The following is a 14031-nucleotide window of genomic DNA, read 5'->3' as shown; positions in this document are numbered from 1 at the left end:
ATGTTGGAGTAAGGTTGGGATGTCCTGGCCGGGAGGAACCAACAGGTTAGCCATCTGCATGGGGGGAGAGATAGCTGGCGTCGACCCCTATTCATGGATATTTTTTTGCTTGCTGCTTGGAGCCTATGGATGGAGAGAAATAACTAACATTTCAGGGGGATTCCACACTCCTTTGTGGCATGGCCAGCTAGGTTCAAAAATCTGTTGGAGCTGGTAGTACATAACTGTCCAGAGAAACTCCATCGTTTCTCTCTGATTACATTTTAAATTTGGGCCAGTAGTCTTTGTTTTGTGCAACCCTTACGGCCGGGGGGCCTAAAACCCATCTTAACACACATGTAACTGTTCTATTGTGAGTAATACAAAAGTCAGTGGGAGCCTCTCCCACTGTCGTTGATCTTCAAAAAAAAAGTACCGTAGAGAGAGCAGGTTGGCTGACATAGAAGCCACGATAGCCTACTTTGAAGAGAAAGCAAAAGCAGATGCTGATTTCTTCTACGGGATAAGATTGGACGATGAGGACCGTGTCAGAAACATGTATTGGGTGGATGGTGCTGCAAGAAGGGCCTACAAATATTTCTGTGATTGCATATCATTCGACGTGACATATCTCACTAATATGTACAAGATGCCCTGCGCTCCATTCATAGGAATAAATAACCACAATCAGTCATTGCAGTTCGGTTGCGGACTTGTTAGGAACAAAGATACGGATGGTTACACTTGGCTATTCAAAACCTTCTTGGAGTGCATGCATGGACTTGCTCCGATGAACATAATAACAGACCATGATTTTAGCATTCGTACAGGCATAGGAGAGGTCTTTCCGTTGGCAGTGCACAGGCACTGCAGGTGGCATATTATTAAAAAGGCTGAGGAGACCCTAGGACCATTTTTTGCTGACCGTCCAGAGCTGCACAAGGCATTCGAGTTATGCGTGGACCACAGCCTGACGGTGGAGGAGTTTGAACGGAGTTGGACAGCTATGATTGAAACATACCAAGTGCAAGACAACGAGACGCTTACTGGTCTGTGGGAGAAGCGAATGTAGTGGGTGCCAGCCTACTTCATGAAGTGCTTCTTCCCATTTCTGCAGACTACGCAACGCAGCGAGGGGTTCAACGCTGTTTTGAAGCGATACATGAGCCCTGGCAACTCATTGCTGCAGTTTGCCAAGCAATACACAACTTTGCAACAGAAAAATACTGGTATCTGAGCTACAGCAAGAAGCGAACACCGCACTCAAGCAGCCTAAATTGCTAACATATTTGCCAATGGAGAGGCGGATGAGCAAGATATATACCAACAAGATATTTAACAAGTAAGCCGATTATGCTACCCTCTTATTTTCACAAAGCATGAAGATAGTAGGTGCCATATAGAATGCAATGCAATTGCCATCTGTTTTGACTTGCTGATCTATTGAAAATAGCCATTGAATACAGTGTAAGCATGACCTGTAGTTGCCATGTGGGTTGAATTGTAGTTGCCATGTGGGTTGAACTATAGTTGCCATGTGGGTTGAATTGTAGATGCCATGTGAAAATGATATGTAGTTGCCATGTGGCCCAAAACTTCGTTTCCATGTTTTATAAACTACATTTGCCATGTTTTATAAACTACGTTTGCCATGTTAAATGAAATTCATTTGCCAATTCAAAATGTTATGCATTTTTGTCATGTGAAAATATCATGCAGTTGCCATATGGAAACAAAAAAAAACAAGAACAGACATAGGAAAAAGAACATGATTTCCATGCCATCATTGGTTTTAGATATACATGTTGCTATGTTACAACCTACCTCAACATAAGGTGCTACAAAAACATCATATAAGAGTTTAACAAAAGCACAAAAACATGTAGATTCCAGGAAGAAATAAAGCGTGCCAGCATGTACACAGCTTACCAGGTGGACGAACATACGTTCAAGGTGTGTTCATTACTGGGCATGTCGGATTCAGAACCTGAAGACCCGGACAAGGGAAGGAACTACTATGTGAAGGCAACGATAAGCAAAGACGAATACTACTGCCAATGCTGCAAATTCGAACATGGCAGGATTGTGTGTTGTCACATACTGAAAGTAATGGACATGCACGCGGTCATGCGGTTGCCCCGCCATTTCATAAGGCGGCGATGGACTCGGGACGCTGACGATGCGTTTGGCCCACAAACATCAAATGCAGTGTTGGTTGTGCATGACGAGAGACCAGAGGCAACCATGGAAGCCGTGAGGCATGTTGTATTGACCAAGAACTATGTTGAACTAATAGATGAAGCATGCAAGAGCGATGAGAGAGCGAGGGTGGCAGAAAAACACGGGAAAGCCTTGAAAAGAGAGCTTCATGAGATCAAAAAGAGGAAGGCTGAAGAGGCCTTACACAGGTTCCCTCGCACCTCAAGTGTGCCTTCGTCCATGGGTCCATCATCTGAAAACTCGGAGGTAGGGTCTGGAACAGTAAGCACGCAAACCGAGGTCAGGAACCCTCCCCGTTCCATCACAAAAGGGCATCCAAAAGAGATAAGATACAAATCGGGGTTGGAAATTTAACCAAAACACAAGAAAACAAAGAAAGGGGCGGGCAATCCATAAAAGCAATTGTGGAGGATTGTAACTTATGTGCTGGTGACTTTTTTTTGTAAGGTATATGGTCAGGATATTAAAAATTCGACAATGACTGTTGGTGGACAACATGATTTGAAAGAAATGGCATGTATGCCACGCATGTGCTGCTAAATTTGCCATGTAGCTTCCATCGAATCCGCCATGTGATTTCTACTGAATCTGCCATCGCGCATTTTTTTGTTTTCAGACCACGCATTTTCTTTCTGTTTTTTGACATGCTGATCTATTGAAAAATGGCAACTAGGTACATTATAAGCATGAAAACATCATAGTTGCCATGTGAAATCACCTACAGTTACCATGTGTAATCAAAATGCAGTTGCCATGTGGAATGTTATCTAGTTGACATGTGACACAAAACTACAGTTGCCATGTTTTATGAACTGCATTTTCCATGGTAGATAAACCGCGTTTGCCATGTTATATGTTATCTAGTTGCCATGTCAAATATCGTGCAGTTGCCATGTCATATATAATGTAGTTGCACCAAAATAACAAAAAACAGAACGGTTACTTTCACTAACCGTGTCTGATCAACTATACTTGCCATGTTTTCAGGCATCATAGACGCATTCGAACACCCAACCGGTAGTACCAACCACAAACACATAAATAGTACTAAAACATAAACGTAGCTCCCGTCAAACCTAAGTAGGTTCACTTCCACACATATATTACAAATATGTTCAATGCCACTCACACACCACCACTAAATACTAGACTACGAAAGGGTTACAGTCATAACATAGTACACGGACATAGTTTTAAGAGAACAAGTTAATACCTTACATTCATCAGTCACAGAATGTAAGGTAGGTGTGCAGTATGGAGCACCACGTGATCACTTGTATTCTTGTTGGCTTTTTTGACAGCTTCCTCTATGAACTCTCGGGCGTTGTCCCGCTTGTTGAAATCTTCATTCATCAACCAGTTCCATGTGTATATTTTGCGAAGCTCAACGACCATTGCAGCTGTGATGACAAGGACCCGTTGGCCTTCCCACTTAGCAAGGTATTCCAACGTGTGAAACCTGTAGTCATGCCTATAAAAGAAAAAGAATAAGGTAAACACAATAGAACAGAAAAAATCATAAACTTTGATGCACATGAGTTTAGGATTGGTGTGGAGGACACATGAAAAAAGTTAGTAATTACCGGTTTCCTTGCTTCGTAGTCGCGACATACTCGATTGGAAAATGATTGATCTGAACCCTTGAGTTTCCGTAGTGACGGGTCCATGTCTCTTTGAGGTTGTTGATGAAGAATTCAGCATGTGTAGTAGGGTCTGTATCAGCTTCTGAATGCATTGAATCGAGCACCTCAAATCGTTGGTTCTTCAGGTCAAGGCAAATCGCGTAGTGGTGACCACACTTGTCATGTGGGTCATGTGGTGCAAGCTCCTGGAACATGGGAAATAGTACCTACAAATAAAAATAAAAGGAAAAAGAAAAAGCAGACTTTACATCAAAAACAACAATGATGTAGTTGGAAAAATGATTATGTAATGATTTTGCCGGATGCAGTAAGAGGTTCATGAATGACAAAGCAGCAAGTGACCAAAGATTCGCCCACAGAGAATGTTTATTTTGCCATGTGTAATTAAAATAAGTTGGCATCCATGTATGAACAAAGTTGCCCAATATTTTAATTCAAGTTGCCACATAATTTGCACTAAAAAATAGTCAAACTTAGTTTGCATGGCAGTTGTTGCCACATGAAACATCTGTGACAAAACAGTATGTAGCCCAAAGTGTGAAGCATTGCTACTAACAAAAACACAGCATGGGAAAAAAGATGTGCAAAACAAGAAGGAACACTCACGCATTTCTTCAGTGTGAGCTTGAAATCACCATGCTGGGCAAAATTCGTCCTCAGGATCTTATGGTTGAAGTCACCATCACATATTTTGCAGGTCACATTGTACTGCATGATCGTTTTGTCGGGAGACATATCCATATGCCTGTTGATGAAGTCAACCCCACACACAACTACATTCTTCGACATTTTTCCAAGTGGCCTCACAGACTCAGCAAGATCACCCAGGTCAACGTACGTTGCATCACATTGTATGACTTTGGTTCTGTCCAAACATGATCTGTATGAAAATGATATAACATGAAAGAATCATGGTTACTAATTAAAATAAAAAATAAAAACATAAACAAAGCATGGCTGGAATAGAAAAAAGGAAAGCATAAGTAAGAGAAAAGAAAGTGAGGGGATTTGTGGTGTGGACGTTACACTTTCAACTCCTTCATGTGCTTACTGCTGGCCCTCGTGTTCCCAAAACGTTTGACAATATCATACAGCTGGTTCTGCTCCTTTGTGGCCTTGACTTTGGGCTCATAGTCATCCACGGGAGGTGCGTGAACTACCCTATGTTGCCTCATAGATCCAGGGGTGGCACTTCTAATGGTATCTTGGGATACCGACTTAGCAGGCGCGTTAGAACTTGATTGCCCCTGACCCCGTGAGAACCTCCTATTCAATGCTTCATCCTCAATCTTGCGGTAAGAGGCATCAAGTGACGCCAAAATCTCATCAGGGGTGGCTGCAAGGATCGAAACAGTGGGTTAGGATACTTGGAAACAAACAAGTTATTATGAAAAGAAGGATGCAGAATATGAAATGTAGGTGCAAACAAAATAGTGAGTTGCCATGTACAGACAACACCAGTTGCCTTGTGTAGTGCACTGTAGTTGCCATATGGCAACAACTACAGTTGCCATGTGGCAGCAACTGCAGTTGCCATGTGGAAACAACTGCAGTTGCCAAGTACGTTGAACTGAAGTTTCCATGTTGCAACTGAAAGTGCTAGTTATCGACTAGAGTGGGGGTGAATAGGAGATTTTTATGAAAGTCTTCAAAACATGGAAGTTTCGAAGACAAACAATAGAAATAGCCTAATTGATATGCAGCGGAAGATAGACTACAACAAGCAAGCCATAGTCAAGTATGCAATAGCATTAACGTACGAAGACTAATAGCAGCTAGGTAGTAGGATCAGGATGGAAGATAGTATGAAGCCAATCAACAATAGTAGTCAAGCAATGAAGTCAACCTGGTAAGACAGATAAGCAATGACTTCACGAAGACAAACTCAAAGTAAAGGAGGGAAGAGATAGAACCAGTCACTTGTTGAAGACATAGGATTTGTTGGACTAGTTCCAGTTGCTGTGACAACTATACGTCTGGTTAGGGAGGCTAAGATTCAACTCAGAAGACCGTCTCTTCACCTTATTCCCCTTGAGCTAAGGACACTTAGTCCTCGCCCAATCACTCTGGTAAGTCTTCAAGGTAGACTTCCGAACCTTCACAGACTTCATTCACCCGGCAATCCACAATGACTCTTGGATGCTCAGAACGCGACACCTAACCGGCTGGAGGATACACAGTCCTCAAGTGTAATAAGTCTTCAGGTCACAGAGACAGAAAGACTTCAGTGATGCCTAACACTCGTTGGCTCTGGGTGTTTGGGCTTTGTCCTCGCAAGGATTTCTCTCTCTCAAATGCTTCGAGGTGGGTTGCTCTCAAACGACAAAAGCCGTAAACTAACTCTGAGCAGCCACCAATTTATAGTGTAGGGGGTGGGCTATTTATAGCCAGTAGGCAACCCGACCTGATTTGTCCGAAATGACCCTGGGTCACTAAGGAACTGACACGTGTTCCAACGGTCAAATTTCAAACACACACGGCAACTTTACTTGGGCTACAAGTAAAACTGACTCATCCAGCTCTGGATAAGATTTGCTCTCATTGTCTTCGCTCGAAGACATAGGATTTGGGTTGAGCATCACTTCAGTCACTCTGACTTAGTTCACTTGGACCCCACTTAATAGTACGGTGATTCCTATGACTCAACAAAGAAGAAAGGAAACAACGAAGCCACATAGTCTTCGCGCTCCATAGTCTTCACGCAATGTCTTCTCATGTCATAGTCTTCAATATGAATATCTTCTCATACCACCATTGTCTTCAATGTCTTCATACATTTTTAGGGGTCATCTCCGGTAGGTAAACCGAATCAATGAGGGACACTACCTGCATTATCCTGCAATTCTCACAAACGCATTAGTCCCTCAACCAACTTTGTCATCAATACTCCAAAACCAACTAGGGGTGGCACTAGATGCACTTACAATCTCCCCCTTTTTGGTGATTGATGACAAACTAGTTGAAGTTTTCAACGGGGATTAAGTATGTGAAATTGTAAAGGATAGGTAATTGTCTTCATAAGTAGCAAGGGCTCCCCCTGAAGATGTGCATATAAGTAATTTTGCTTTTGGAATGCAAATGCACATGGCAGGTTGTACTTGTGGAGATCCACTTCAACTTATGAAGATAATTCATCATGCATGAACTGATATAGCAAGTAGAATGACATGCATAATGAAAAATGGACGTCTGCAAGATGATCTAAGTGCGGAAGTTATCATCGCACATGCGGATTTTAAGTAAGTAGCAGACGACCATCAAGTTTAGGTGTTACAACTCAAAGAACCAAATGTTTTAAAAAGCAAGAGTTGTAAGCACGAGGCAAGATATAATGCAACCGCCCATATGAACCCGCTTGAATACTATCAAACTCATACGCTTCTCCCCCTTTTGTCATTAATGACCAAAAAGGTTTGAAGACATAGAGCATCTACTCGTCTTCATGAGGAGTAGTTGAAGCAGCAGGGTTGTCGTTGTCGTTTGGCGGTGCAGACGAACTCGGTGCAGTGTCGATGCGGCAGTAGTAGGAGGTGGTGAAGTAGCATCATCTTCATCATCGATCACTCTGGCATTTACCGTTGCCGCGGAGGAAGAATATTCGGAGTCTTCAAGAGATGGAGTACGATGTAGGATAGCAGTCCATGGAGGAGTGGAGTCATTGTCTTTCATTGAAGCCATTGTCTTGAAGATCAGCTTCAACACTGAGTAGGGTCAAACTCTTCCATGATCACCGGCAAGTTCCATGAACAACAAAGGCATTTTTGGTGGCAAGGTTGCGAATGTGATTGACATCCACCAAGATGCTTTGCATCTGTCTCTTGAGCCAGAAATGATGCTTATCCTGTTTCTGATGAAGGGCCACAAGAAGTTCTCGGTCATTGAGAACGCGAGAACGCTTCCGAGGCCTTTGTGCAATGGTGCTTTCAGTGGCTTCAGTAGGTGCTCGATGAGGCAGATGAGTATTTCCAGCCAATGGATAGATTCATGTCGCTGCTTGAACACCTTCAATGGGTTGAGTGAAGCTTTGGTGCTCGGCAGTCTGAAGACAAAGAGGCTTCTTGGCAGGGTCAGGGTATATAGCTTCAACTGACATATCAACCTCCGGTAGGAATATCACATGATTGCGAGCAGATGGTTGATAGTTGACAGATGAGTGTCGCTTTATGAGGCGCATGACCCATGGAGCATAAAACTTCAGACCAAACAGATCAGATCCAGATGCAGCCAGTTGTCTGATGAAGAAATCTTGTGCATTGAAGCTGATGCCATTGAAAATGTAGAAGACCAAAGTCTTCATAGCTCCTTCAAGCATTGCCGCTGATGAATGTCCTTTGATAGGCCATAGAGTTTGCCTGATGATGTGATATATGGTGCGTGGCAGATACTCAAGGTCTTCAACAAAGAACTCTGTTGGATATTCAGCATCACGTGGCAACGGCTTCATCATGCTCAACATCTGACTCATATTGGGTTCAGGCTTATGAAAGATGCTTTCCAGTGCATTGCGGTGATTTTGACAACCAGGTTCATAGAGTTCTCCAGGAGTGGATAGTCCAGCAAGCTTGATGATATCCATAGCTTTGGCTTCATGATGAACATTTCTGGTCATCCACTCGAGAACCCATGTCTTCGTATCTCTGTTGTAGCCGCGAATGTGCAGAGTAGCATAGAATTGAAGCAATAGCTCTTCATTCCAGTGTTCTTTATCTGTGACAAAACTGAGCAGCCCAGCATCACGAAAGCAATCAAGTGCTTCTTCTAAGCAGGGTAGTCCAGTATTGGCTTCAGTGTCGAGGCGCATATGAGGGAAAATGCGCCCTTGATCATACAGAACACAGGAGTAATAGCTTCGCATCTGATGACTCTAGAACCGATCTGATGATATTCTTGGTTTCGTGTAGGGGTTCTTCAAGCTGTCAAAGAATGTGTTGTGGCTCTTGAAGCCATGTGCATTGAAAGACCCGACAGCGGTGGCAGTACCAGGAAACCTTGGCAGTCTTGGCTTGGGCTTCTGGACCTGAGGCCTATGCTCTATGTGATAGTCAAATTGAGGACCAGAGACAATAGGCGGAGGGACCAGAACGGGCCATCTTACTGTGATTAGCTCGCCATGGTTGTATGCTTGCTCAATTGTATAGGGCCTTGGGGGCAGAACATGAGCAGTGGCAGCAGCTGAGGCTTCAGGCTGCACAATAGGTGCTTCAGGAGAAGTTGCCTCATTAGCTTCAGGTGCAGTGGCCTCATTAGCTTCAGGCACACTGGTTGGTTCAAGCTCCACATTAGCTTTAGCCATGACAACATCATCGGCTTCACTTGCGTTGGTGGTGGCAGCTTCAACATTTTCAACCTCCTCTTGATGAACAGGAGGGTCGGGCACAGACACGTTCACTTTATGAACTGTTTCTTCAGGCATGGGGGGAGTAGGAACACGTTCTTCTTGACGTTCTTCATCGGCTGATGCAGCCGGATTGTCTTCAGCAGCTGGTGCTTCAGACATAGAGACATACACAACAGGAGTGGCTTCAGCAACTGGTTGATGATGCACTTCTCCTTCTGGAACGCTCGTAAGAGGGACTTGAGGCCTTGGTCCTTTGCGAAGCCTGCGAAGTGCTGGCAACGCCTTTGGAGATGGAGTTGGCTGGGCCTCAAAGTCTTCTTGTTCTTCTTGCACGGGTGGTGTAGCTGGTTGTTGTTGTTGGGGAGTACTTGGGAAATCTTGTTCTTGCAGGCGATCAGCCCATGAAGCATCCTGAGCAATTGGCGTCAGAGGACGACCAATGCTGATGATTTCGCTGTTCGTACGAACAGGCGATGATACCACATTATATTCGATCTGAGGAAGAACTTCATCATCTTCAACATTGTCGTGATGACCAATGTCTTCAGCAGCGGTGGGTTTAGCTGCTGGTATATCTTCAGCTTCAGGAGCCTCTATGGAAGCAGGCTCATGAACAGTCATGCGAAGTTCTTGGGTAGTGGATGCAGGACGAACCACAGAGATGGGTTCAACAACAAGGGGCTCTGTGGGAGCAGCCCGATTCTTCTTGGTCTTGGACGAACCACAGTATTCTTTCTCTTTCTGGCTTCAGCCTCGGCAGCCCTCGTCTTCTTATGTTCTGAAGCGGTTGTGGTGACCTTTTGCTTCGAGCCAGTCATGCTGCTCGGGAAGATAATGCGTGGGGCTTCTTGGCTTGAAGGTGCAGGCTGGTCAGCAGGAAGCTTCTTCTTTTTCTTTGCAGCCATCCTGGGGTCAATGCCAGGACGGCCAAGTGACTTGCGCTTCTCAGCCTCATTGTAGGCAAGCACACAGTTATCAGCCAAACGCTTCATGCGCTCACAAGAGCCTTGAGCTTCTTGGCGCTTCTTCAGAAATGCTTCTTTAAGCTCATGCAACATGACCTTGAAGTTTCTGACATCTTGAACACTGAGCTTGGCCACATGCTTCTTGAATTGAGCCTTCTCATAATCAATCTTGTTCTTGAGCTCAACAATTCGCTGAGCAAGAGCCAGCTGAGAAGCAATGGCACCATTGAAGGCGACACTGAGGCTAATGAGAAGCTGTAAATCTTCAAAGCTTAGATTTGGTGTGTCAAACCATTCATCAATGAAGTTATGGAGAATTGCCACATCAAAGAGAGGCAAGTTGTTGAAGATTTTTGCTTCTTCCTTGCTCTTTATCAGCTGCTCAAGAGCATCATCAGCAAGATCTTCATCACTGGACAGATCAATGGGCTCTTCACGCAGAATAGCAGCAGGAGTCAGAGCTTGATTAGTACGCCTGACAAGTTGCTTTTTCTTCTCTGTCTTCTTGGAGATACGGGATTGATCTTCAGACTGCACACTGGCTTCAGGAGGTGCAGTGGCCAATGGCTTCACACGAGAAGCTTTTGGAGGTGCGGCTGATGATGAAGCCTTAATCTTCTTTGGCTTCTGCGGCCTTGGAGTAGGAGCTGGGGCTTCATCAGAATCAGCATCATGATTAGAATGATCCACTTTGGCGCCTTGTACCAAGATGTAGGAGATGAGGCCATCAATGTTTGCAAAGGGGCCAATTCTGTTTTCTTCAGCTTCACGTGTGCCATCATCACGGGGAGCAGAGGGGCCAGGGTTGAAGTCTAATCCCCAGACTTCTTGTTTTCCTTTGCCGAAGCCTTAGCAAACTGGAGGTTGCGCTTGAAGAGATTGTCGTCACGACACCAGAGCAATGATGATGGGTCGGCTTCTTCAGGTTGTGGTCCACGGACCATGCAAGGATAGAATTCTTGTGCAATGGCTTCAGCTTTGTTCTTGGGGGGAAGGCCTCGATAGAGAATATCACCCCAAGGACTCTTGATAGTAGTTTTCTTTGCGTACTCCTGGGTGACGAACTTGTACTTGTACCACTGTTCAGCCCAATAGCGTCGAATCCATTGGATTCGAGTCTTGCTGATTGTAATCTTCTTCAGGATCTGTTTTATACATTTCTGCCAGATCATTGGGCAGATCCCTTGATGTTCCCCCTCGACGCTCTCTGCCACCCTTCCTTGCTGATTTTTCTGCAGCCATGAACTTCAAGCTGAATGGCTTCAATATGTTCAGAGGCTTCAGAGATTTACGCTTGCTGGTCAAGCAGGAACTGGCTTTAGGAGAATTGATATGATGTTGTAAGTATTCTGCAAACGAATGCAGACTATGAGAACCAAGGGATTCTCCCACGGACATGTACCTGTGACAGCATTAAAGATGTGAGGGAAGGGGAAGAGGTCATATGCATTCTCAGAAGATTTTGAAGATAAATCAGTTTGAAGATATTGACCTCATGATGCGAAGACATTCACTTATATAGGGGAGTTGGTTCCAGATTTGTACCAATCCGTGAATGAGTACAAGTGAGGAACCAAACTAGACAGGAAATCTAATTGAATTGACTCGGCAGTATGAGATGCAGAGAGAATAGATCTAACTTTGAATATGCAGAAACTACTTTTGGTAAACAGGATGAATCTTGAAGATCAAAAAGGTGGTAAAAATAGAGTTATAATTACCGCACGAAGAACTGCTAGATGGGAAGAATAGGAGACGGAGCAGTTCAGCCCACCGTGCCCTAACTTGGCGATGGAGGACACCTACGGCGACGGCGGAGAGGACAATGTCCACGGCCGGCGTGAGGACGGCGTCGAAGAAGTCGCGGCAGCTAAGCGCTTCATCGCCGGCGTCGTCGCGAGCTAGCGGTGGCACTAGAGTTTTCACGGAGGTGGATAGGTGGAAGAAGGATTTGTTTACCGCAGGGGACAAGTATTTATAAGTAGGTGAGAGACACAACGCATTTACGCTGGTGCCCCTGGCGGTTCACATCTGAGGGGTACGTGGAAAGCATGCAACATACTTAGAATTGTCCCACGTTCCCACACCCGCCAGGCATGTCGGAGAGTTGTTCCGGCTTCTCCGTATTTCAATGATAAAGATAAGTCATTTGAAACAGATTTAATGTTTGTCTCTTTGCCTTCTGCTGACTAGGACACAAAGAAGACATTCGACAGTTTCAATAGAATGCATATGATTTGGACAGATAGATTTTGAGATAGGAAGCATAGAGAGGTTAGGGTCCGATCACATTCACTTAGTACAAAAGATCCAATCTTGAAGACATAGCTATAAGTGAATGTTGTATAGGACAGAACACTAGTATATATATATATATATCAGAAAGCAATCAAATTATCATAGTGTAGAAGATCATGAAGATAAATTGAAACAGAAGACAAACCAAATGCAAAATTATTGCAATATAACACCATGAGTGAAACACTTCAAACAGAGAAAGTTGGTGGTGGTGTTACCCACCGTATAGGAAGTATTAGACCCAGACACGGCGCACAATTATCGTGGCGCTCCGAAGTCAAATTCCATGTTAATGTATTCACACTCAGAGTGTAAATCTTCATTGATTGAAGATATACATTACTTTGTCTGTTGCACATCTAAGTCATCAACATGCATAAGTGTTAGGATGTGTGCCTGATCACAGGACATTCGAGGATTCCAAGATATTTAGCTCACACCGTAACTTGCAAAACCTTTTCTCATCCAAGGGCTTTGTGAAGATATCTGTCAGTTGCTCTTCAGTGTTGACATGCATGATATCTATATCTTTCTTCATAACATGATCTCTGAGAAAGTGACGACAAATTTCAATGTGCTTTGTCTTCGAGTGTTGGACTAGATTGTTGGTATCTTGATGGCACTCTCGTTGTCGCAGAAGAGAGGTACTTGGTTCAGGTTGATGCCATAATCCTTGAGAGTTTGCTTCATCCATAGAAGCTAAGCACAACAGGATCCAGCAGCAATGTATTCAGATTCAGCAGTTGAGAGTGATACACAGTTCTGCTTCTTTGAAGACCAACAGACAAGTGATCGTCCCAGAAAGTGACATGTTCCTGATGTTGACTTGCGATCCACCTTGTCACCAGCATAATCAGCATCCGAGAATCCAACGAGGTCAAACCTTGAGCCCTTTGGATACCATAATCCGAGTGTTGGGGTGTAAGCCAAATATCGAAGAATTCTCTTCACAGCTAAGTGATGCGATTCCTTTGGTGCCACTTGGAATCGACCACACATGCAAACACTAAGCATAATATCTGGCCTAGATGCACATAAATAAAGCAAAGAACCAATCATGGAGCGGTATACCTTTTGATCGAACTCTTTACCATTGTCGTCGGGACCAAGATGGTGTTTGGCAGGCATTGGCGTCGTGTAGCCTTTGTAGTCTTCCATTCCAAACTTCTTCAGACAATCTTTGAGGTATTTTTCTTGAGATATGAAGATGCCATTTCGTTGCTGACAAATTTGAAGACCAAGGAAGAATTTTAGCCCTCCCATCATGGACATCTGATATTGCTCTTGCATCATGTATCCAAACTCATCACTATACTTCTGGTTGGTGCAGCCGAAGATAATGTCATCCACATATATTTGGCACACAAACAGTTCGCCATCATATGTCTTCGTGAAGAGAGTGGGATCGAGGGATCCTGGTTTGAAGCCTTTGCTCTTCAGGAAGTCTTTGATCGTATCATACCATGCGCGAGGAGCTTGTTTGAGGCCATATAGTGCTTTGTTAGCTTGTACACCATATCAGGATGTTTTGGATCTTCAAAGCCAGGTGGTTGAGCGACATATACTTCTTCTTCAATCTTGCCATTGA

General features: G+C 44.1%; 1 protein-coding gene across 1 annotated transcript in view; it reads right to left on the bottom strand.

The window, feature by feature from the left end:
* Nucleotides 1–3426: 3426 nt before the first annotated feature.
* Nucleotides 3427–14031, bottom strand: part of LOC123039168 (uncharacterized) — a 34807-nt gene continuing 24202 nt past the window's right edge. The window contains exons 7-8 of the mRNA XM_044462440.1: nucleotides 3783–3924; nucleotides 3427–3670 (exon numbers count right to left, since the gene is read on the bottom strand). Of these exons, the coding sequence (XP_044318375.1) occupies nucleotides 3427–3670; nucleotides 3783–3924 (386 nt within the window). The remainder of the gene's footprint in view (nucleotides 3671–3782; nucleotides 3925–14031) is intronic.

Source organism: Triticum aestivum, chromosome 2B (genome assembly GCF_018294505.1).
Source record: "Triticum aestivum cultivar Chinese Spring chromosome 2B, IWGSC CS RefSeq v2.1, whole genome shotgun sequence".
NCBI classification, from domain to species: Eukaryota; Viridiplantae; Streptophyta; class Magnoliopsida; order Poales; family Poaceae; genus Triticum; species Triticum aestivum.
Note: the sequence above shows the minus strand (reverse complement) of the source record. Positions and strands in the feature narration are given on the sequence as shown.